General features: G+C 38.2%; 1 protein-coding gene across 1 annotated transcript in view; it reads right to left on the reverse strand.

Moving 5' to 3' along the window:
- The window catches only part of ptprn2 (protein tyrosine phosphatase receptor type N2), a 145422-nt gene that overhangs the window by 109846 nt on the left and 9343 nt on the right, over nt 1–26233 (reverse strand). The window contains exons 2-7 of the mRNA XM_087789989.1: nt 19799–19849; nt 10169–10282; nt 3053–3297; nt 756–1155; nt 391–672; nt 172–212 (exon numbers count right to left, since the gene is read on the reverse strand). Coding sequence (XP_087646115.1) covers nt 172–212; nt 391–672; nt 756–1155; nt 3053–3297; nt 10169–10282; nt 19799–19849 — 1133 coding nt within the window. The remainder of the gene's footprint in view (nt 1–171; nt 213–390; nt 673–755; nt 1156–3052; nt 3298–10168; nt 10283–19798; nt 19850–26233) is intronic.

Genomic DNA, 26233 nt, shown 5'->3' on the forward strand with positions numbered 1-26233 from the left:
TATCAGCTTCGACTTCAAAAAAATGTCCTCTTTGATAAAAAACAACAAATTCTCTCACGTTGAATCACAGCCACATATCTTTAGATTCCAGTTGGAAGAAATGTACTTATTTGAAATCATGTCCTTCTCCCTCAGAAACCAATTTGTTAGTGGAACAGAGTTTAAATTTACCTTGTGAGGAGGCTCTTTGTTAATGCCATCTTGCAATTGGCCTGGAAACAACAACGTTATAGATGAGACCAGATTGTGTGATTTGTATTTAGCAAGCAACTGAAATACATTCTTTGGCTTAAATCAAGAGCAATTCTAAATTACACTTGGCATAGACAAGTTCTGGCTTTTCAGATTATCACAGCTTTAGGCAGTAGGCTCTATTTAACAAAGACTGACCTGGTTTTTGAAATCTCTGTGTTTCTTTTTGCCATTTTTCTGATTCCACACTTTGGTCTTGTGGTGGTTTATCATTTGTTACTGTTACTTTGTAACCTTTGTGGTCATCAGTGGCGTCAGGGGCTTCTGCCTCCTGGGCTTGAGGCACTGACTGTTTAGAATTCACCTCCTGCAGAGCCCCTGTGATTAATTCTTCAAGCTGGCCAAAGTTTGTACCCATCAGCGTGTCCATGTCTGTGCTGTGGCTCCCCAGCTGCTTCATCACATGCTGCAGGAGTTGCTCTGGAGAAGAGACGGAGCCGGAGAGTTTATACAAAGCTGCAAACTAAGGTTTATTTGTAATTTCATGAAATATTATATCTTACCATCGATGCTGGGGGGCTTTTTGGCAATCATCCGGTTTGAGTCATCCTTCATCAACAATCTGTCTAAATGGGGAGGTGGATCTATTTTATGGTCACTCTGTACTGGATGGATTTGGTTGAGATAGCTCAGCCTTCCTTTAGGCCATGCTGACTCCATATTATTGTCCCCTTGCTGGGAACTGGGGGCCCCTGCAAAGAGCCTTTCCAAGTGGCTGGGAAGTAGTTTGATGTGATCTTTGTTGGCAAAGGAGCCGCTCAGTTTGGGGTGTCTTCCTTCGCCGCTCTTTGAGAAGACTTTGGTGACAGGTGGTTGTCCATTCCCGTTGTGAACACTGTAGAGGGTCGTCTCCTTCCAGCCTTGTTTGGGTTGAGGCTGACTCATCTCCAACTGGTCGTCATTCTGTTCAAGAAAATGAACAGATGTGAATGTTGAAAAGTCATCTTTAGGGCTCAAAATTGTATGTTTTTTTTCTTATTCGCACTTCATGGATCCTCTGGGCAAACGTTTAAGATTGATAATCATAGTTACGCTCATACACAAACATGTGAGGCTAAGATCTGATCCAACTCAAGAAAAGTGGTTAAATTCTCTATTTTCACCACTTTTGGAAATACCTAAATTATTTGATTTAATTTTATTATGATGTCAGACACATGTATCACCTCTATACTATCAATTTCTGGGATTGATAAGCTCTTTATTTATATGTGTGACTTTCAAGTATTATTATTAATATGCTCTTGTAATTTGCTTTTATTTATTTGAATACCCTACCAAGAGAACAAGAATTCAACATTTCTTGGTGCTCATGTTAGTCTTGGTCATTAGAATGTTCTGTTTTTTCTATGTATAAAACAAATATCAGAGAAACGTTTATTTTATCAGAACAAAATATGGATCTTGACTGTCTAAGTCAAAATATGAAAAACCAGGTCTGCGAAAAACAATAAATACTAAGGCAGCATCATGTAACAAAATACTTTTCATAATATATAAAATCTTGTATTTTCTGTGATGATTACTCTAGTTTGAACAGTCATTTATTGTGCAGGAGTACTCTCCATCTATTAATTTAATTTTACGGCATTGTAATTGTACGATTATTGTGTGATTAAACCTACAAAGATTACTGTGACCCTGACACACAATCAATACAACACTAGCACAAGAAAAAAGATATAACAGGCCTACATAGCATAAGAATCACGGTAAATATATGACGCTCCTTTGATGAAATACTAAAACACCATGTTAAAAAAGCATCCTGAATTCTTCAACAGCCATTTTGACCTGAACTAAAGAAAACAAATGATCACGATGACACAGCGGGTCACCATCACAGTCATGTGACGGCGGATATGAGTTGGGATTCCGGATCACAGTCAACTGCCCTACAAAATTGCGTTATGGAAATCACAGATGAGATAACGTCCCTCAGAGTGTAATCTCATTGATTTACAGTCAGGACGACAAGTTAAGAGCAGAACCCCACAATCAAATCTCTGTCTTACATTCAGCGACAGTTACATGGACGTTCTTATAGATACATGTTTTACTTTTACAAGCTAACATGCTAACGATACAGCAGGTGATATTTTCAGCTTCACTTGTTCTGTTGATGCTGCTGCTTACTCCCAGAACCAGCTTGGTCCGTGTCATTCCGCTGTTTCCTCCATCACACATCCTCACAAAAGACTCGTCTCATCAATAAAGAAGGTCCTGAACTCTTCAACTTGGCATTATGGCGACTGACACAGCAGCAGGAGGTGGCTCGAGTGTGAAGGGTGCCACACATATTTCAGACAAAGCGTGGGGTCCCACCCCAAATATGAATATTGAATTATGTCAAGGGGTGATGGAAATGCTTTGTATAGAAGGGTAGCTGCTCAGCGGGACGGGAGGCCAAAGGGAGGGAAACAAAAGAGGGCAAAGATAGATAGTTACCCCTTTTCAAGATGGAAAGAGAAGAGGATTCTCAAGAATTTAGCTTATGATTGTTTGCATGGGTATTTTGACATGTATGATGGTTGAGTCCCTCACCATCAATGTATAAAAATCAGTGAATAGAACAGTGACAATTAAATCCAAATTTGTGTACTGAACTAATTCAAATAATTCAAATATATTAAAAAATATAAATATATACAGTATATAAATAAATATATAACATTTCAAATGATGTTGGAGTAGTAAATTTGCACACTACAAATTCTCAATAAGAGTAGAGATAAGCTGCTTGGCAGAGGACTGCCCTCTGAGAGCTTTTGTAGTTCCATTATACAATTATAAAACTAACCTGTGTGATATCCTGAAACACTGCAGGCTTCCCCGCGTAAGGAGTCTGTGGCATGAAGCCGAGGCCCGCCAGGTACCGGTGCAGGTTCCTGTTGACTTCAGCTTGCTCGGGTTTCAGTTTCCGGGAGCTGCTGTAGGACGAGAAGGGACCAGAGACCATCTCCTGATGTTGTGAGGGGGTGCTCCTCAGTTTGGAGAGCTCTCTGGAGATGACTTGTTGGGTGATGTCATCCTGCCATGTCAAACCTGGAGTGATAGAATTGAATCAAGTTGCATTTCTCACTCTTTATTCCATCAAATAAACGTTTACTAACACACAGACTTCTAACTACACATGATTTTGAGCCATCAATCACCCTTTTTTGGACTTTGCAGAGTAACCCATGTGCCCAGAGAAAAAATAAAGAACATACAAACCACACAGAAAAAGGATTTAAGAGGAATAAAAGCAGGAAAATGCTTTGGTGTTTCCACTTCGTCTCAACATGTGAGAGCTCAGATTATTCGAGCTACTGCTGCACTTAAAGTTAGTTTTTTGCAAATGAATCTACAAACAGTCAGCCTTTTAACCACCTTCCTATTCTACTGAAAATATCCAAAGTTTTTTATTCCTTTAAATTTAAGATCTAATTGGTTATAGACTGGGCTGGCTGACATGTTTTTTTTGTTGATGTTCCTCAAACTAATAACGAGAATGTTTCTCTTGTAATAGTTCACGACGGAAGTCCAGCGATATCACAGGGGCCTTTACAACGACACGTCCAACAGTCCAGAAATAAATTTGCACCAATCCAAGTACCAGTCAGATGGATTCCTTTAAAATTAAAGAAGATTTCCAGTTAAAAATTGATTTGTGTGACAATAATTAAGATAGTATTTATACATTTCAATTAGATGTGATGTATTTTAGCATAGAAGATGTTGAGTCTTGTTATCTCACATGACATTTTATTACACAGGATTTAACTTGTGTTCGATAATAGGGTTCAGAGTTTAGGAGGCCAGATGGTTTGGACACATGGAGAGGAGAGACAGTGGGCAGTGAATGAAGAATGTTGAAAACCGACATACCAGAACCAATGAGGTTCATGGACGCAATAGAGGAGGACCTGAAGATGACAGCTGTGTCTAGAGAAGATGATCGTGATAGGTCAAGAAGGCTGATTTGCTGTAGCAACAACTTCTGATAATTAGAAGACGTTTGTCCATTTGCTTTAAAAGTACATCTAGAACAGAAACAACCAGAAAGGTTTGATTTTAGATGAGTATGCATTACCAATAGAAAACATGGATTATTAATAAAGCTAACATGGCAAATAGTTAAGATAATATTTATTATAATAGCGTAATCATTAACAATAGGACGGGTGTAATTTTGACATTAGTCTGATTCTTAAGTATGTAATGAAGTAAGTTGATACTTGGTAAGACTGAAACTGTTGAAAAAACGACTGTCAGCTTTACAAACATTGGGCTGGTAAACAATATGAATACATGACAATAGAGCCAGAATGGAGAAGCGGTACACAAATGGAAGGCTCTGACTACACACGTGTGTGTATACACACAGACACAGTGTATAGCCTGACAACATGCTGGAGGAGAATGTCACACAGAGCACTGACGCCGTGCCAATATCTCTGCTAATTGCCAACACATAGTTGGGACGCAGAACTACTGGGCAGGGGCAAGGCACAGCCGTGCCAGGTCCAGATGGAGCTATCCAAGCAAAAAAAATACCAGAAATATGGCTGTGTTCCCAATGAGCAAAGAGATGCAACATTCCATACGCAGAAAGACATTTTTTCCATGGTAAAAACATAGTCTTGTAACGCTCTAATGTAAATGCACAGATTTTTTAAATAGAGATAATAAACTCCCTGACCTTTCACTAAGGTAATTGATATAAGATAATAATTAAAATTGGTACAATGAACTGATAAATAATGAAAGATAGAATGGGAAAAGTATTGCATACGACTACACAATGATGGAAAATGATGATAATTACAGGAACGCTCAAACCTGAATAATTACATCATAAATGTAGGTCGTATATTCAAATAACCAGTGCTATTTTCAACTTTAAATATCTGAAACAAGACATTCATGTTCACGTAAGAGACACGTAACTCATGATACCAGTCATACTTACCACCCCCAAAACAGACAGGAATCTCCATTTGAGGCTTAATACATACATTTATATCAAGAAATGACATGTTTTTAATTTGTGTTTAAATTGGTAATTTCAAAATTGTTATATTTTAATCTTCTTTGAAACGAGGTGGTCAATTTCACCTCAGAAGGACTGTAGTGTTATTGACTAGCTAAGCTAGCTAGTATAGCATTGGTTAAATAACAAAACCATTTAAACAGTTTTTCCTCTTATTATGTGTTACATTATTTAAATATCAGTACTTTTAACCGTTTTGATCCATTAAAATACCATTTGAAACATGTTTCACTGGACAAATACGTTTTTTTTTTAGTATTGTCCATTTACTCATTGATTTTATAAGGGCCGAGCTAAAATTGAAGAACCAGGAGCAGGTAATTCCTTCATCAGCCCTGGTTCATATTCATATCATGGAAATGAATCTACACCAGATGAGGATGTGAGGAGCAGCGGAGCCGCCGCAGATGTCTGCATCTCTGGCAGAGCAGCTCAAAGCGGCGTATGTTTGTGTTTGTTACGGAACGCAGCTCAGTTATCCACCCATGCAACTGTTAACTACCCTTGGCTCGCCCAACGTGCCATATACCTGCTGTATATTACCAGCGTAATGTGACATTAACAGTCCAGACGAGGTTCTAACGGATCCATATGCTGCGTGCAGTTCTGTGCAGCTGCTTGAGTGGGTCTGCAGGAAGGCTGTGATGTGCTGCGGCAGGATGAGGCGACGTCATTGACTGTGACACCTCTATCTCCCATCGTCTCCCCGGGGACACACTCATTTCCATACATACTATGTTTTGAGTTTCTGCGACGGGAACACTTGAGGGAAAAGGTATGCCGGTGAAATTACAGAATCAAAATGAACCATTTTGGAGAGGGAAAAAAATGTGGCAGGGAGTTTACGGTTGGATTCCCCTCAATCAACCTCTCAGCTGATTAAACCGCCACAGGAGCGCAACAGTAAGAAGAAGTTATCTGAACGACTAGTGGAGGAGCAGATGAAGCTAGCTTCTACAACTCTCATTGCTATTTAAAATAAATGTTTTAAATATGTGCTTCTGTGATGTTGGAAAAGGTTTCTAAAAACCACTAATCTAGCTCTCAGGCCCACGAGTTTAGCATCCATAGAGCACTCGTCAAAAAACATTGTTGATACTTGAGGAGATGCTAGGATGGAGAATAACGTGACTTTGACTATGATTTTATGGTCAGTGACTAGCCTTTATTGACCGCATCCATCCATACACATGATGCAAATGTCACAGTGGATCACACTGCTTCACCTGCCTGGGCCATGAGAGGATGCATCTCCTCGCAGGAGTGCAGCAGGTCAGTCACGTCACTGAGATGTTTGACATGATTGTTTTTGATCGTCAGACTTCTTGGAAGGTTAGTGACATTCATCTGCGTTACGAAGAGACGTCTGTGAATACAGCTTTTAGATTTTATCCAACTATGTCTTCTGTGATCAAAAAAAGGTGAGGCTCAAACTTCATTAACTACAGAAGAATACCTTGTTATAAAATTACGTGATTTAATAAACACATTCAATTGTAGAAATATAAAAGTAATGATTGACCACTAGATAAGATAGTGAATAAACCTTTCAGATCAAACCTTCCTTTACTTGACATCACATTTGTTGATTTCAAGAACCTGCAAGATACCGAAACGTGCAAACAAAACACATCGTGTGCCAGCTTGAGACCTTGGCTCTCTGTATTAGTACTTTTGGGGGCAGACAAAATTCATCACTTTAATGTTTTAACATTTACAACATATATAATTTCTAATCAATTAATGAATATGTGTTCAGAATTACAATTTTTTATTTTTAATGTTTTACACTTATGGTCTCAAATTCAAGCTGACTGGGGGCCATCAGGTAAATTCTTGACAAGACTCGACCCTTTGTTGGGAAGTCTGTAACTATCAAATTTGAGCTGTCTCAAATTGACCGTGAGATAACACAAGGGTTAACCATCTGACACTTTACAATGATGGAGCCCCTTACTTGGCTTACACTTGTGAAAACTCAGATATAAAATGTAGGGCCACAGAATATCAACTCAAGACCACATATGTTAGAATTATTGATGGTATAACAACATAAATTCTAAAATATTAGTTGACAATATCATTAAATATGTAATTGATGATACACAATTAAAAAGTAATTCCACAGTAAAAATCCCTCCTTGATACATTTTAAGTCATTTTCTGTTTCTCTGCTTGTTTTCAAGCATCATACGATGGTGTCTCGATCTGCAAATGGCGCATTGCTGCTGACAATCTACAATCATCCAGCTCTTCATATACGCTGGATTCACCAGGAACCAACGTCAGCTCGTTCACAGTTCTGCCTGATACGACGTTGACTCTCCCTTGTTACTCGAGTGTCTACTGACCTTCTGGATCTGTCATTTCAGACACTTTGAATATTCCTGGTTCTTTTTACGTGCAGGCTTTTTTGTGTGTGAGTTTTTACTTTGTTTATCGCTCTTCTCGATACCAGCTTTCCCTGGATTATTGATCTTTTGGTTTGGATATATTGGACATTGAACATTCAAAAAGAGAAGGAAGGACCGATTTTGTTTACTGCCGTCTTGTGCAACTTTTTAATATTGCGTTTTGTTTGGACATATGTTTTTTTCTGGGAATTACTTTCTATATGCTCATTTTAACGCATTTCTTTTCGCTCCTCTGTCTCCTTGGTAATATTTTATGACATGCAGCCAAGTGCTTTTAAACTTCTTTGTAAAACATAATCATTTATATATAAACTGATCACGTGTTTGCATACATCATGTCTTTTATGATCCTGCTCACTGAAGTGTAGTTCATTTTCTTCTTGTTCACAATCACCTGTGTAGTTGACCGGTAAACGCTTCATATTAGCATTCAGGAATAATCAGATCTGACTGATTAAGTTAGCTGATTAATAACACCTAATTTATTCATGTCTAGTAATACATAAACAGACTGCTTCAGTGAACGTGTCAACATGAAGCATGGAGCGGCGAGAACACTCACACAGATGTATAGAGGAGTAATAACCCCTTCACAGCGATACGACGTTAGATGAGACACTCCGACTGCGCTCGGTGAATAATAAAGCTGTGGCTGCCGAGAAGGAAAGATAAATATTGTTCGCCTTTCACCAACAGTATACTGGTGAAATTCTGATGCTAGATAGTGTTCTAAGGCGAGCCCGTTTTGTCCAGAGGTCAACTTTCATTGATCTGGACAGCAGCGTGTTGTGTGGTGGACATAGATTGTGCGATTTCAACCTGCTTCTCAGATGTTAGATAAAGAGGATTGTAAATCAATTCCTATTGATGTCTCAAAGCAATTTTCCACCCTCTTCATCACCTCAAATTAGCCTACAGAACAATGGCTTAAATACCCCTGCCACTCTCTCCAAAAAAAAAGAAAACTTTGGCCACATCCCAAATATAATGACACTTTAATAGCAATGGAGATGATAGGAACACTTTGAATTTTGGACCCGGGGTTCTTGGTATCAGATAAGACAACATGATTCAGAGCAATGAAGTCATCGATGCAGCGTTTACTTGTGGCTGTCAGAATAACCAGAGTTAGAGAGTGAAGTCTCACGATGACAAGCATCAAAAAAATTAAACAGCTCTTGAAACAGGGCGAGAAAAATGAGCCAGTGAATCGCCTCTCGTCGTCCTTGCTGTCATTAGTTTATTTCTCTGCAGTAATTAGAGTAAATGTGTGGTCGCGTCTGGCTTCATATTCATCACAGAGCCCCCCAACCCCACTGGTTCACGCCTGTTAAGAGATATGAAGCTCAGAGTGGCCTGCAAAGCCTATTATGCTTGAGGGGTTGTGGTCACGCTTGATGTTGAAGGCGTCTACTGCCCCCTGCTGGGAAAAGGAAACGTTTACAGCAATGATGCGCTCATGTTTATACATTTTGAATTTAAATGCAAAATTAAAAGAACGCAAAAATACATTTTCAAAAGTATCAAAACAAATTCCCCGTTCCAAAGGCTTACACACATTATTGTTTAATAGATATTACTTAAAGATTGACACACCTTTATTATTTACGCATGGAAACATTTTATATCATATATATAAAGCATTATTCTTTTTTCAATTTTAATTAGATTTGGTTTGCATTTTTGATCAACAGAATAAAGCCTAATATAATAGGTTAGAGTGTGTATTATTGTGAGACCGTGAAGAATAACGTCATAGAAATGTTTGTCACAAGAAAATTTTGGAAGACACACTTTCAATTTAATTACAAATATATAATGAGTAAATCCGCATTATTTTCTAAGAAAGGTAAAAGCACTTGCAAAAAATGTAATCAAATAAACATTAGCAATGAAGCTTTTTCTTACAAAGCACAACATAACGAAAGAAAGTGTACAAAGATATGGACCAAATTAAGTCAAAAATTAAAAAAGATATTCTATAACTTATTTAAAATCACAGTATTTTGTACACAATTAATTTAGTTGCTCTGTTACCACAAAGGCAAATGGGTTTTTTTAGGTAGCCATTTTGAAAAATGGGCCCAAAATCCATCCATCACGTGACTTGAGTGTGAGTGTAGCACCCACTTGAGTTGAGTTCATCACAAAGATCTGGCTGTTGTCAACAGTCTTCAGTTCATTATCTGCTGCCAGGGATTTGGGAGCTGATTTTATCTATTTAGATTACTCTAAACATCGCAATTACTCATCCGCAGTAGCAGCCCTTAATACCATCAGACAATCCTGATGTTTTCTGGAGAGATACAAGGATGATGAAACGATAACTTGAGATGAGTCATGTGACCAACTCTAGCTCACTGTAGATCTGCTCTGCCAGTTAAATAATCTGTTTTTTGGCTTCAGATGACCATGAAAGCATGAATACCAATGATAATGTCAGACAATGAGCACCACCAATGTGTACCTCTGTGAGCCAGCTTCTGAAGGAGCGTCCGGAGACGTTGAAGACCTGATGACGAGATGTCGTATGTGTACAGGTCTGCGCCGGCCAACTCCTGGCACCTTCCAAACACACCATCTGCATCAGGAAATGAGAAAAACTTCAGTGACCTTAACACCTTCATCACTCACACGCTTCAGAAGTGATATTAGAAGCAACCTGGATGGTCAAAATTATAGTTTGTCGTTTGTTCCCTTAGGGAAAAAAAAAATCACATTACAGAGACAATTACTTTCATAAAGGTCAAATAAATCAAAGATAATGTCAACTATATTCTCTTTGTGTTGACCCTGAAATCCCTGAAGAATTTGTTACAATACTAACAGACCTGGGGTTTCAAAAACATATAATTGAAAATGTAATTATTGAACTGAATTGATGCTCATGTTTCAAAGATATGTTTGTCTCGTGGACATAGAACATCTTCAATCATTTGTTATCACACTCATCAGGGTCTATTTCTGATGTGTTTAATGACTGAGAGTGCGAAGCTTTTTCCGATGGAGATCCACCTCAGAGTCCTGCCCCTTAGGCTAGAAGCAGAGGATGCTGTTGGACTCAGTGCAGTGATTTTAAGATTGGGATTCTAATAATTAACCCACGTCTGCCTCGCCATAGAACCATGCACCAATATCGTGGTAAAAATACATTCTAGATATATATCAAAATAATACTGGAAAGACAGACATGGTATTACAAAGTTATTTTATTACACAACATTTTAGAAAAACTTTTATTTATGTTTTTGCACTTACACCATGCACAATTACCCCAGGAATCTGATTGTAATACACCCCAATATTTGCATTCCTAATATAGTGTTTTCAGGCATTGAAGATGCAAAAAGCAGAAAGATCAAACACTTGCAACCCAAATGATATATAGATTACTCTAAACCCTAACAATGTTGTGACCCTTCTGCCTTTATATTAAAAATGATTTGATCATGCTCTCATGGTTGGATCTGTGAGAAACATGTTCATTTCATTGCCTGAATTTCTCTCATTGTCTGTCGTCTAAAAACATGTTACTAGATGTGGGTGTCACCTCCAGCATCTCTGTAATTCGGCTTTCATCCGACAGCTGACATTTCCTCTCCGACAGCGGAGTGATAAGCAGCCATTCATGGCGGAAAATACTCTACGGGGAGTTTTGGTAATATCCCTATCAGCAGGCCTCCTTTCCCACTCATTATCGGTTGCTAGGCAACCCAAGACAAAGAATTCCGATCAGAGCTACAATTCCGGGGGCAGATGTTGCCGGTCAGAATGGGCTCGCGGATGATACATCAACAGTATGACCTTTGTGCCACCTGCTCTCAGTGAGGGAGATCGCTCCTGTGGCCGCCGATCCTGCTCACCCGCTCTGAGCTGTGTTTGCATCTGTGCAGCTCGTTGTGCTGTGTGTGGACGCCACTGTTCTGGTACCACGAGTCAACACGACGTCTTGCTCCAAGACACCCCATTAATAACCCTCAAGATCTCACACAATGATGGCAAACATCGAGTGCAGGTGAGACGCTGAACGACACAAACAAAGATGTTAATCGTCGCCTCTGATACAGTTTTTACGGAGGGTTCATGAAAATACTTCCATCCGAGGATGCATGAATACGTTCTCTCTGGAGGATGGTTAGCAAACATCTATGCAATGCAGCAGCAATACACACTTGTGGACGCAATTAATGTTTCATACTGAATCATATTCAGTACTGACTGCTCACAAAAATGTGAACTCAAAAAGCCTCTCTGTTTTACGGTGGAACACCAACCTTGCCATCCGCCTGTTCGACGGCGAGAACAGGAAAACTCAGTGGGAGGTGTGTGCAGACAACAGTTCACAGAGCAGAGCAGCTATTTCTGAACCTAAATGTAGCACAAGGGAAGTTTAACTACTGACAGAACATGGTTTGTATTCCACCTGGGTTGGAACGTCTTGAAAAAATGTTACAGCGTCAAAATATATTGTTACAAGTCGATCTTCTATTGACTTTTTCCTTTAGAGTTTAATACAAAAAGTCACCCGACCACATCCATCAATTTTGCACTATAATATTAGCATTTTAATATTCTTCTTCCAACAGATCTTTCTTCTCCTAACTTTGTCTCATGAATTATCATGATTATTTAAAACTATCTCCAAAAATGAAGTACACACATGTCAACTGATTAGCATGACCTGGTGAAGACCATGGACCACAAGCCGATGGATCCACACAGATAAGTTCACCAGAGACCTGTTGTTGTTCAGTTGCTAAAGCCATTGAAAAACAAGAAAGGATGGACATTTGAGACAACTTTAACCTAATCAATCACGTATGAGCACATGCAGCTCAAAACTCTGTACACAAACAGACTGAAAACACCATTTAATGGTTGTTAAGTAAACTTAATATAGTGTTTTCAGGCATTGAAGATGCAAAAAGCAGAAAGATCAAACACTTGCAACCCAAATGATATATAGATTACTCTAAACCCTAACAATGTTGTGACCCTTCTGCCTTTATATTAAAAATGATTTGATCATGCTCTCATGGTTGGATCTGTGAGAAACATGTTCATTTCATTGCCTGAATTTCTCTCATTGTCTGTCGTCTAAAAACATGTTACTAGATGTGGGTGTCACCTCCAGCATCTCTGTAATTCGGCTTTCATCCGACAGCTGACATTTCCTCTCCGACAGCGGAGTGATAAGCAGCCATTCATGGCGGAAAATACTCTACGGGGAGTTTTGGTAATATCCCTATCAGCAGGCCTCCTTTCCCACTCATTATCGGTTGCTAGGCAACCCAAGACAAAGAATTCCGATCAGAGCTACAATTCCGGGGGCAGATGTTGCCGGTCAGAATGGGCTCGCGGATGATACATCAACAGTATGACCTTTGTGCCACCTGCTCTCAGTGAGGGAGATCGCTCCTGTGGCCGCCGATCCTGCTCACCCGCTCTGAGCTGTGTTTGCATCTGTGCAGCTCGTTGTGCTGTGTGTGGACGCCACTGTTCTGGTACCACGAGTCAACACGACGTCTTGCTCCAAGACACCCCATTAATAACCCTCAAGATCTCACACAATGATGGCAAACATCGAGTGCAGGTGAGACGCTGAACGACACAAACAAAGATGTTAATCGTCGCCTCTGATACAGTTTTTACGGAGGGTTCATGAAAATACTTCCATCCGAGGATGCATGAATACGTTCTCTCTGGAGGATGGTTAGCAAACATCTATGCAATGCAGCAGCAATACACACTTGTGGACGCAATTAATGTTTCATACTGAATCATATTCAGTACTGACTGCTCACAAAAATGTGAACTCAAAAAGCCTCTCTGTTTTACGGTGGAACACCAACCTTGCCATCCGCCTGTTCGACGGCGAGAACAGGAAAACTCAGTGGGAGGTGTGTGCAGACAACAGTTCACAGAGCAGAGCAGCTATTTCTGAACCTAAATGTAGCACAAGGGAAGTTTAACTACTGACAGAACATGGTTTGTATTCCACCTGGGTTGGAACGTCTTGAAAAAATGTTACAGCGTCAAAATATATTGTTACAAGTCGATCTTCTATTGACTTTTTCCTTTAGAGTTTAATACAAAAAGTCACCCGACCACATCCATCAATTTTGCACTATAATATTAGCATTTTAATATTCTTCTTCCAACAGATCTTTCTTCTCCTAACTTTGTCTCATGAATTATCATGATTATTTAAAACTATCTCCAAAAATGAAGTACACACATGTCAACTGATTAGCATGACCTGGTGAAGACCATGGACCACAAGCCGATGGATCCACACAGATAAGTTCACCAGAGACCTGTTGTTGTTCAGTTGCTAAAGCCATTGAAAAACAAGAAAGGATGGACATTTGAGACAACTTTAACCTAATCAATCACGTATGAGCACATGCAGCTCAAAACTCTGTACACAAACAGACTGAAAACACCATTTAATGGTTGTTGAAAAATTGATCTTAATCCCACATTTGATAGTCGATCAACTCTTGTGTTATGATCAATTCTTTAACTGGTAACGGAATGTGAGTGTATGTCTTTAGATGAAACATGCTAATTATACCCAGACTAGCCATCAAAAACAGCACTTACCACCCCGTCCACCACAGTCATTCATTCCAGGGTGTTTGTGTCTGGTTGTCACCTTGTTTTTGGTCTCTTGGATAGTTCACAGCTTGTGATGGGGCTCAAGAACGGAGGAGTAACAGTTCTGCTTCAGAGAGCAGTCGGAAAGACATGCGAATACACGTCTTTTTTTTTCTCTCTCCTCCTGCAAGTAAAACTTATGTGACTTCAAACCATCTCTGATCTCTGTTGTATGTTTGAGTTTCCAGCTTTAAGTCAGATCTCTAACCTGACAACCAAGTAGGAAACAGTATTTATTGGGTTCAATAGAGGGAACACAAACATTTTATGTTTAATAACAAGAATAAATATAAGGAAGTTAAAAACATAGAATAGCTAAAGACAACTTTTAACGTTACTTTAAAAGAAGGTTTTTACACACCACTGTCACACTATGATTCACTCACTGTTGAATTGCTGGGATTTGTTTTTCTTTTCCGATTTTATCTTACTTAAACTGTAAATAACTTTTACTAAGACAACATGATTTGACACGTTAAATAAAATTGTATTATTGCACTCACTGATTCCTTAATTCATTCATTCATTATTAATCTCTTCAAAGTTCAGTCCAAAGTTACATATTTGCCTATTATTGAACGGGCCGTCAAGAAATGCACCAACGCTGTTGACTTTGGATAAAATAAACATTTTGGCATCATAAACTGCAGTCTAGAGCAGACCTGGGCAAAGTGCGGCCCGGGGGCCATATGCAGCACTTTGACTGTAATTATGCGGCCCTCATAATGTCAAAGTAAGATTATGTATAAATGGTTCTAATGCATTAAAAAGTGTATTTTGTATTTATTATTCATTTACATTTTCACATAACACTTATTTACTTTTCCCCTCCTTTTTGTGTGTAATTTTTTGAGTATATATTTATCCCTCAAAATATTTGTTTTAGCTTAATAAATGTCACGGCCTAATGACGAATGCAGATCCTTTTTTGGGGGGGGGATTTTCTCGTCTTTCTTTTTGCTTGACGGCCCCTAACAACATTCACAGAATTTAATGTGGCCCTTGAAGAATAATAATTGCCCACCCCTGGACTAGAGGGAGTGTGTGAGTCATCATGTCAAGATGATTTAAAACGGCAGGTTGGCTTGAGCACACGCTAACATGCATGTGAGGACACAGTGTGGACACTAGGTGGAGGGAAAAGATGAAGAATGTACAACACTTGTGGTCATCAGTTCCAGAGGTGTTTGAATAATGTCTTCATCAGGAACAGTCACAGCTGGCGGAACACAACAGCCTCTAGTTTACTGTGGGATTTGTTTCCTCTTGTAAACAGTGTGTGAGAAACTGGGGGGGCTGGAGACATAAGCAGTGATGAAGACCTACAGGGGTTTGGTATCCGTGGCAACACGTTATGAATGGTTGAGTGCATTAAGTTACAGTGAGGGAATTAAAGCTGGTTCTTGATCCCAACATCCTAAAGTTGTGTTCATACATGTACATGAGAAACGAAGAGATTCCATTAGCAGGCCAAGAGGGAGTGAATTAACTGATTTTACAACAACCGTTCGTCAGCTTTGAAGAACTTTTAAGCCTCCACGGATCAATTTATGTCTGTTAACGAAACAAGGCTGATGATGTGAGTGTGATAAACAAGAGTCCTCGTGCTTGATTAAATGACATGCACGATCAATAAACAAGTCGATTCAGTAAGAGAGGCTCAGTCGTTTGGCTTATTTTCTCCTGTCACTCTTAAGTAATAGCATGTTGGACACGTCGAAACTGTTAAACTGTGGCGAAGAGAATCAAAGTCTTTACGCAAACTGAAATGGTTTCTTAAATCATCATGAACATGTGGGAAAATAAAATTGGTGATTTTAATGATTCTGTTCATTTCTTCTACTTTGTTGCATTAGCTATTTTAATATATGAGCGTACTTCAGCTTCAGACAAGTTCTGTTCTCTTATTGGTTTCTTCCCACGTTTCCAGAACCTGACAAATCAGAGTTTAACACCACATTGGAGACCAGCCACCTATCAAGATTGAGCTTTCAAAGTATCATCTTGGGAGAGGTCTGCTGTCTTTAAGTGCTTTTCTAGTTAGATATTAAGTCGTCCATTATGATTGTGTCATACTGAGCCATCCGAGTGAAAGAGTGTAACAATTACAAGTTCAGAGAAGGACAGATATTAAGCTGCTGTAAAACAAAAAGTCATCAATTACTCTAAAATATTCATGTCAAGTTTTCACTTGAAGTGAAAATAGGGATTAAGAATAATGGGGGGGATGAACATAATTGACGCAATTTGATAGAAGAAAAAATCACATCATTCAGCATATTGCAAGCCTTTGATCAAGCGTTTATTATGGGTTTGTGTTGTTAGTTGACGCTCTTGGATGCTTTTTGCATTTTTCTGGATGTTTAGACGGATTTAGGGTCATTTACACACCATTTAAGCCCATCAACAAATGTATGATTACTTATACTCAAAACAAGCTTGTGCTTCATTTATGACAGGACCTCCTATATTACTAATGAAACACTGCCTTCTTGTCAACACAAAGTGTTTGCTCATGTTTTCACTTCTGTCCCTTCAGCAGATTGTTTGCTCATTATGGATTTTATTTCCAGCTCAAATATGGTGTTGTATCTTGTGCTGAGTCGCTCTGTTTGCCGCGCAGATCGAACTCTTACCTCAATCTTAAATTACAGTTTGGACTACCTCGGCCTCAGTGGCTGCGACCTGACCACGGATCAATAAAACGCTGTTGGTTAATTCTTTGATGGAGGCAAACCGGCTTCAACTGGAGGACAGATCACAGATGAAACCATCTCTACTCTTGCATTTTATTTTCTGTGTCTTTTTTTAAATTTTAATAATTGTTACATTCTCCTGCCTTGTTTTTCAGCATTTTGAAAGTTTCAACTTTTTTGCCAACCACCCAAATAGAAAGTCCAGGGGTGTAATAGACTAATATAGGTCAGCAATTGCTAAATATTTAAAAGGTTTTGTAGTCATTAGGGAAAAAAATGGTAGCATTTGTGGGCAAATCTTAATATAAAAAATATAGCATGTGCCTGTGAAATTTAAAAACATGAATAATTTAAAATATATAATAATAATTGAGTCCAATTTAAAGTACAATGTTTTGCTCGGTTGAAGAAAAATGAAACTAATTTCATTTAAATGTAATTTTATGAAACAATAAGCCTCTGAGGCATTCCGACTGTTTCTTAGTTTTATTTTGGCTCAAATTGGCTCTTTTCTGCGCCACTGCAGCCCAACTCAGGCCAAACCCAGAAATAACCAGGTTAGTTCTTTGGGGAGAAGAGTTGAAGCGACAGACCCAGTTGTTTTTACTCACTCACCACTGATATAAGAGCAGCGTACTTACCTTTTTTAATTCAATATAAGGTTTAAACAAACTATCCACTCAATATTGCGGATTTCTGGGAATATTTTCATGTTTCCTTATTGCAGACTTTGCTTTGGTTTTAAAGACATTATAGTAGTTTCAGGATGTCTCATTCATGTTTGTCTCTAACACTCGGCTCTGAGCTAACTGGTCCTGGAGGGTCAAGAAAACGGTCCAGAAGTCACACCTCATCAACCCTTCAATTTACCTTTTTATGTTGTTATAGACCTGTAACAACATTTATAACCTTCAGTTAAGCCATTATAGGTTTTAACATTAGATATGATAATAAGGTTTAAATGCATTGAGTAACTAAGCATTGTAATCTTATACAATTACTTTGACTTTTGTAGACAATATGTGTGTGAAAAAGATGGTGAAATCTGTGTCCTCCAGAATTGATTCTATTTTTTCTATACATCTCTTAACCCTTGTGACCTTGACTCTGAGATTATTATCCACCTTGTGTCAGCAAGTCAGTCCTCCAGTATTCTGCGCTCCTCAGGTTGTTGTTTCTTACTTATTCTCAGTGTAAAATCATATGGAAAAGCTGCTTTGGGTTATAACAGACTCTATCCAGATGTAATCCACTAGGATTTGTAAAAAAAAGTAAACATGATATGATTTAAATATTTACATTAGAAAAGGTGTTTAAGCCTTGCCCACCGAGAATCCTCATGTTTTGGAGATTTAATCTAGTTTACCATAACCACACCCACTCTGCTGTGATTGGTTTGCTACTGTGCATCTTAATATCCCAGAACCTCCAAGGGACTTGTTGAATAAACAAAGCGGCTGTAATTACAGCTGGTGGGGGGAGGAGTGAGGCCATTATTTTGTCACAATGGACTCCTCTCGTAACCTCTCGTTTTCCGAAATTCCAAATGGAGGAGAACTTTACAAAGTAATAAGTTAAAAACATAATCATGATGAGGGACTTACTGCATCTTGGAGAGGAAGACTTTTAGATAAACTCTTGTTTATTAAGTTATTCTACGATGTTTGGAATTAATTTCTGTGATTATTCCGCCTAACAACCGTATAATGACAAAAGGAAGTTCAGATACTGTAAATAATAACTATCCAGGATCTTGAACCAAAGGTTTAAAAGTAATAATGTGAGTTAACATTGTTCCGTAAACTAAGTGAGAGAGGTTTTTTTTGCTAATTCTTGATGAAGGAATTTAAAAATTGTATGTGAAGAAGTGTTATTCCTTCTGGTACATTTTAGTTCATTTGAATTAAAGGGCTAAATGTTATCTTAGCCTTGATCAAATATTATTTTTCATAATTTTATCTGTAGGTTTAAATGTTCTCTGTTTGGTTTTCTGCTGTAATAGTTATGCTTCACAGCATATTGACTGAGGACAATGATGAATGCATTTTGCAGGGTAAAACAGGAAGTCATTGATTATCAATAGATCCAAGTGGGGGGAGAAAATGAATGAACACAACAATAAATTACAACTGTATGTTGTGGAGTTATCCTGGATAGGATTACAAATACAAATTACCAACCCAATACAAGTAGAACATTTGAAATATAAAACTGTTCTAATCACAATTGTCTACAAATTGGCTTCTTTCAAGTTAGTTTGTATCGGACAACAAGTAGAGCTTATTCTGGCTTCATTGGATTAGTCGTGACAATTTGAGAAAGGTAATTAAATCATTATGTCTGTGACATCCTGTCAAACCTAACTGTCTCTTCAACAGCTGCTCCGGTGTCAGAAGAATTCTTTAACCTTTTCTTTGATGATTCTCAGTATCGACAAGCTGCCACGGGCCTTCGAATTAACGTCCTGCTGTTTGGACGACGCTGTGCAACACACACAAAGCAGAGCCCCGACATTTTCCTTTTCATACAGCAGGTGACACGTTGTCATGGCAACCGCTGACACAGAGACATCAAGATGGTCTGTTGACGAAGCCTTATGTGGCTTGAAAAAGAAACATTTCAATTCATTCCGTGCTCACACTGAGAACAAGACTAATCCACTATTCTAAAAGTCTTTGAAAAAGGAAAAAAAGAAGATATATAAGAAGCAGCTGTATATTATTAACATGCTTGTGAATTACCGTTGACGCAGAACTCGTAGCGTGCGCAGAGCTCGTCTTCAAACAGGCAGCCTAGAAGAAGACAAATCATGTGTAAGAACACAAAAACACACAACACAATTGATTCAATTGATGTGAAATAACCAACATGCGACAATGGAAGTCTGAATTATTGGAGAACAGAAAAGCACTGAGACAGTGCATGACAAGGAACACATTTCACATGGCTTTAAAAAACGCATAACTCAGTCAAATAAATAAAACAACTTACATGATTGATGTCTCTCTGATAATAATATAAACCTTAATTCATACTACAGTGGGCTAATTTGAGTTGTTGTTCAAAGTAGAAACAGGAAGTGAAAAAGACTATTAAAAAACAAATAATCAAAAAATATATATGATAAAAATTGTTAACCTAGTAAAAACAATAAATAATGACACATAATCATAATAAAACTATAATGACTAACGGTAAATAATAATAATAAAATGATAAGAAACAATAAGAGCAATAATGATAAACTATAACTTTATGGCAACATATAGTAGTGGATAAAAAAAAAGATCAAAGTATGTTGTTTTTTTTTCAAGTCAAGCTTTCTGATTTTTCTCTAGTTCTTAATTTAACTGGCCCTGTAAGCAATAGTGGTGAGAGACCATACAAGTCAATGACTTCAAAAAGTCTAATAGATTCTAAATTAGCTAACATTTTGTCATTTTTATTTTACTTTGCTATACATTTCGTTAGACTCCTGACTGCTAAAAGATGTAAGATGCCTTAAATGTGGGACTCTTCACAATAGGAAGCATGGAGCTAAATATAAATACTAGCATAGAGAAATATTACCAATGTACACACAAACATCACAGTGATTTGAAGTCCACGACTTAAAGTAGGTCATTTACGAAGCTACTCTGTCATTGATGCCACTTCACACCGCAAAGTCCACCAGCGTAGCCACACATCAATGTTGCATGAATATTAATGGGCGGTAATGCCTGGGCTGTTCCAGGCTAATAAGCGAGCAGATGGCAGCAGTGTTATGGCCAGTTGTTTGCTGTGTTCACATTCACACGTGGGAGTTGCAACACGAAGGACACCGATTGTTCTGCTCGGTGAGCTGAGCAGGTGAAGCTGCCCAGATGTAGTTCCTGAAGGAAAGTTGAGATTTATGTTTGCAGCTTTAACAGAGACGTTGATAGAGAGATACTGTGGGGAGATAGTGGACAGAAGACAGAGAGCAGGGCAGTAGAATAAGGATGAATGCTCTGTAGAATGAAATGTCACAGAATCGGTTATATCAGGCGTGTTCAAAGTATGGCCCTAAGGCCACCTACGGCTCTCGGTCAGATTTCATTTGGCCCTCTGCCTCTGCTGGCAAGTATTTTGTTTGTGACTCCGCAGTACTGTTGACCATAAAATACAAGTTATTTCAAAAATTGCTCGCATAAATGAAAAGAAAATTACACTCACAGCAGGAAACAACAATTTTCACTCTAACCTTTAATATTATTGTTTTTGATTTGAAGGACAAAATTGACCGTTTTTAAAGCAATTTTAGCTGATGGAAATAAGTCCGTTCACATGTTGTCTGAACTGTGAGGAAGGTTTGCAAGATTGGGAGCGTTTTTTATGTCTATATATGAATCTCTTGATGTACATTGTTTGAATCTAACATTTTAAATGTTTAACATTTTTATTTTTTAAATGATTTTGTTTTGCTCAGGAATTGAATACGTTTGTTTAATTTTTCAGTTAAAAAAATCGAATATTTCGGTATATAGTTCACATATAGTTTGATTTTCTAATTATCAATAATTCTTTAAATTCATTAATTTTAATTCGTAAATTTTACATTCAATATAAAAACAGTGCCACCAGACAATACCAAAAGAGTACCAAGCTTCTTGATGGAACTTTCAGCTAATCATGGTGCTAATAATAGTGCTTAAACCAACAACAATTTTCAATTAAAAAAAATTCAAAGTTGTATTTTAAATGTTGAATTCAACCATTTAATATCCTGACCCTAACAACTTCTATGTTAGTCATTTAGGTTATAGCTGTTGCATTTAAAACCCAGAGTTGACCCATTAGCAAGATACTCGGCATAGTATTTCTAAAGTGCTCCAAAGGAGTTAATAAAAATGTAGTTCAGGACATGAAGAATGTGGTGAGATGTTTCAGAAAAAGACCAGTGTACACCCATCAATCTCTATTTGACTTAAATAAGTGTCGTTGATTTGTCGCTATTTCTGGACTTCTTGTTGACAGACTTGTTGAAATAAAGAAGTTGAGCTGTCTTGAGGGTGGCCTTTATGATTTGAAGTGAAATCACTCTATATTGAGAACACTTGCAAAATATGATCTTCCTTATGTCAAACAACATCTTGAATAACAGTTGATCAGGAATATTCCGTATCATCCCTCAGAGTTACGTTCAGGAATGAATACAAATATATTGTTTTGCTGCAGCCAGACAGACATTACATATTTCTGCATCTACGTCGTTGCAAAACAAATATTAAAAATCTGGTCCAACCGTTTCTCGTCGCTTTCAATTCCGCAGCCATTCAGCAGAAAATGGGATGCAACTTTTGACCGGGAAGCCTCGCTGGACGGTAACCAGAAGCTCGTGGCCATGAATAAAGAATAGTCAGAGGAAGAGGCGCGGCCTTTATCGATAATGAGATTAGAGAAGCGGGAAGGCTCCTAATTGCTTCTTACTGATGGAACCGACTTTTTCAATGAGAGGAATTGTTCTCTTGCGTTGTCGTTTGGGAGAAACATGACGCTGTTTGGTTTGTTTGCTCAGATCTCTTGAGAAGGAGGAAAGTGAGACGTACAGACTGAAGCGTACGTGCCTTGGTTTATAAGAACAAAGAACTGAAATGAACAGTGGATGATGATTATTAATTGTTTAGAAACAAGTACAAATGCGATCAGTTTTGTAGATTGACCCAAAGATAATTGATCAACCTTAAATATTGATTAATTAAAAGATAAGAGATCACTTGGACGTCCACCTTGATGTGCTACTCCTTCTTATCTTTTGTATTCCCATTTATGTGAAAGTCTTTTCTTTTATCAGTTTAGTTCAGAGCCTCACAATCTGGTCTGCCGGTGTATCTCACCACGTCACAGTGTCAGTCGAGTCAACTTTTGCTTCTCTTGCTTCCCTCCTCAAGTCCTTCCCTTTCCCAGGATTCTTTGTCAGCCCTCGAGTTTAATTAGTACTTTCCAATTAATAGCATAGCTAACAAAGCCGAGCGAGTGTTGTGTGCGCCGGTACACTGGACTGATAACAGCACGTCCTCTTCCTCCATACGCCATAGATGATTAAAATGGCAACTTTTAATTAAAGCATAATAATAGAGGACGTGGCTGATCACTTCAGGCAGAAAACAGAACACTGATTTTGTTTTGCTGTTTTTTTTACATCTGGTCTGATCTGGATGATAAAATAATTTTTCAACTGAAACACTGAAGAGATGAAGGTGACCTTGGAAAAGATGAGGATTTCTACTGAAGAAGTGTTGCTGTGTTGCCATGTCAACCCCGACACAGGTCAATCACAGGAGCTCATCACTGTGGAAGTGCTGCAGGGATTTAGATGACGTGCACGGATATACAAGTGGTTTCGCCTGCTTCTGTCATGTTCTGTATGTTCAGTCACGGTGCAAGTTATGTCAGTTGTTAAAGTGACAGTTCACCCCAATTTCAAACCTCACTTATTTTCTTCTTAGCCTCATGTCGACAAAGGTTTGGGATTATTAATATATACAACCATTCCTCACGTAGAAGCTTCAATACAAGAAGGACATTACATACAAGTACCATGGAGGTATTTGGATGCAAACTATCACTCTATGTTACCTGAAGTGGATAAAAACATGGTTCATTTTGACAACGAATATGTGGAACTTTTGTCTTAAAATCTTTAACTCAAAACTTATTTTAAAACGTCACTTAATGTTTGGATAACCTCCTCTTCTCTTAATCTGACTTTTCTCCTTCTATATGATGTACTTTGATTATCATCCCGCTCTAATCGTGATGTTCAATTTCAAAACAGGTCATAGAGATCACGATCCGGTCTCTCTGGATGATTGGAGAGTGAGGGATTGTCGGGGTACGTATCTTCGAATATAGCCTCCATCTTTACAGCAGATCATCTCAACGACTATGAATGCTTTCATGCTCTCTTTACATTTTGATTAGTCTTTATTACTTATTATTGAGTTAATCATGTTTCATCAGTCTTTTGAAAATGTTTTATTTTAATCTTTTTTTTGCATATAAAATAACATTGTTTTTGCAACTATTTATTAAAAAAAAAAAAAACTCCTTATATATTCATATATGTTTTGCTTTTCAAGGTGGTTTGATTTCTATTCATTTTTGTCGAGTAAACGGTATCTCAAACTTCACCATCCCAAAGCCCCCAAAATCGACAAAAAACAGCAAATGTTTTACAACATAAACATAACATTACGTAATTATAATTTTATTACACTGTAATTACTTTCTTGGATTTATGTTTGTATTATTTGTTAAGCATTTATTGGAATGGTGGCTATTTTTCTGTGTGCCCATGAAGCCATACTTGATGTGTGCTGCCTCATATTTTTCCTGTCAGAAACCTGATCATTTTGTATTGACGCCAACAGGTTGACACAGACATCGACATTGTCATGGGTGGTGTGTTCAGGGACAATCAGAAACTTGCAAATGTAGAAGATCAAGGAAGTCTGTGGGTTGTTTGTTTAGCGGAAAATAATATATACATGTATATATATATTATTTTAAATTATATAATATATTTCTTCCCGTCCCTCCAAATGTATGATAATTTAGTGTCACATGTTTATCATCTAGTTTATCATTTTTGGAAATTATTTAAGATAACGTGGCTAACCTAACCAAGAGGGTAAAATAAGCCCTCCATAAAAATAATGACTTTTTAAACCTTTGACCTTGCCTGGCTAATGAATCAGACTTGAGCAAAAAGACAGACTAGGTGCTTGAATTCCCCTCACAGGTGGTTGGCCGGTACCACCGGGCCATCTGCAGACTCTTCTCAGCCAAGGAGGATGCTGGGACTGCAGCCATTAGGCCAGACACTCCCGACTTCTTCTGTAGTTTCAGGACAATCTCTCTCTGCAGTCGCGGACATCTCTTTAATTACTATTAAAAGATTTGAGCAAGGTCATGTACCATCACACACACCTGTGCTGTCAGCCAAAAAGGCAATTTCCCAACAGAGTTAATATAAATGGTTGTAATAAAACCTGCAGCTCACAGTAACACCACCTGCACACAAATTAGGATCCGGCTGACAGTGAGTCTGAGAAGCTTGTGCAATAGTGCTGAAAGTAAAAGTGGCTCAAACTTTCATGTAACATCATCCTGGGGAGTCGACTAAGTAGCAGTGCGGTTCCAGCTAATGTTGTAGGAACTTGGCTCAATCCTGATCCAACCGGAAATTGTTATTCCGATTCAGGGAACAAATATAACAACAAAATCAGAGTCTTTTAACTTTTGAATTAATCCAAAATATATTTGTGTGTGTTTATATATATATATATATATACAGTATATATATATACTACCGTTCAAAAGTTTGGGGTCATCCAGAAAATGTTGTGTTTTCCATGAAAAGTCACACTTATTTACCACCATGAGTTGTAAAATGAATAGAAAATATAGTCAAGACATTGACAAGGTTAGAAATAATGATTTTTATTTGAAATAAAAAAAAATTTCCTTCAAACTTTGCTTTCGTCAAAGAATCCTCCATTTGCAGCAATATACAGCATTGCAGACCTTGGGCATTCTAGCTGTTAATTTGTTGAGGTAATCAGGAGAAATTTCACCCCATGCTTCTAGAAGCCCCTCCCACAAGTTGGATTGGCTGGATGGGCACTTCTTGCGTACCATACGGTCAAGCTGCTCCCACAACAGCTCAATGGGGTTTAGATCTGGTGACTGCGCTGGCCACTCCATTACAGATAGAATACCAGCTGCCTGCTTCTTCTCTAAATAGTTCTTGCACAACTTGGAGGTGTGCTTTGGGTCATTGTCCTGTTGTAGGATGAAATTGGCTCCAATCAAGCGCTGTCCACAGGGTATGGCATGGCGTTGCAAAATGGAGTGATAGCCTTCCTTATTTAGAATCCCTTTAACCCTGAACAAATCTCCCACCTTACCAGCACCAAAGCAACCCCAGACCATCACGTTACCCCCACCATGCTTGACAGATGGCGTCAGGCACTCTTCCAGCATCTTTTCAGTTGTTCTGCGTCTCACAAATGTTCTTCTATGTGATCCAAACACCTCAAACTTCGATTCGTCCGCCCATAACACTTTTTTTCCAATCTTCCTCTGTCCAATGTCTGTGTTCTTTTGCCCATATTAATCTTTTTCTTTTATTGGCCAGTCTCAGATATGGC

This window comes from Callionymus lyra, chromosome 4, assembly GCF_982586985.1.
Source record: "Callionymus lyra chromosome 4, fCalLyr1.hap1.1, whole genome shotgun sequence".
Classification (NCBI taxonomy): Eukaryota; Metazoa; Chordata; class Actinopteri; order Syngnathiformes; family Callionymidae; genus Callionymus; species Callionymus lyra.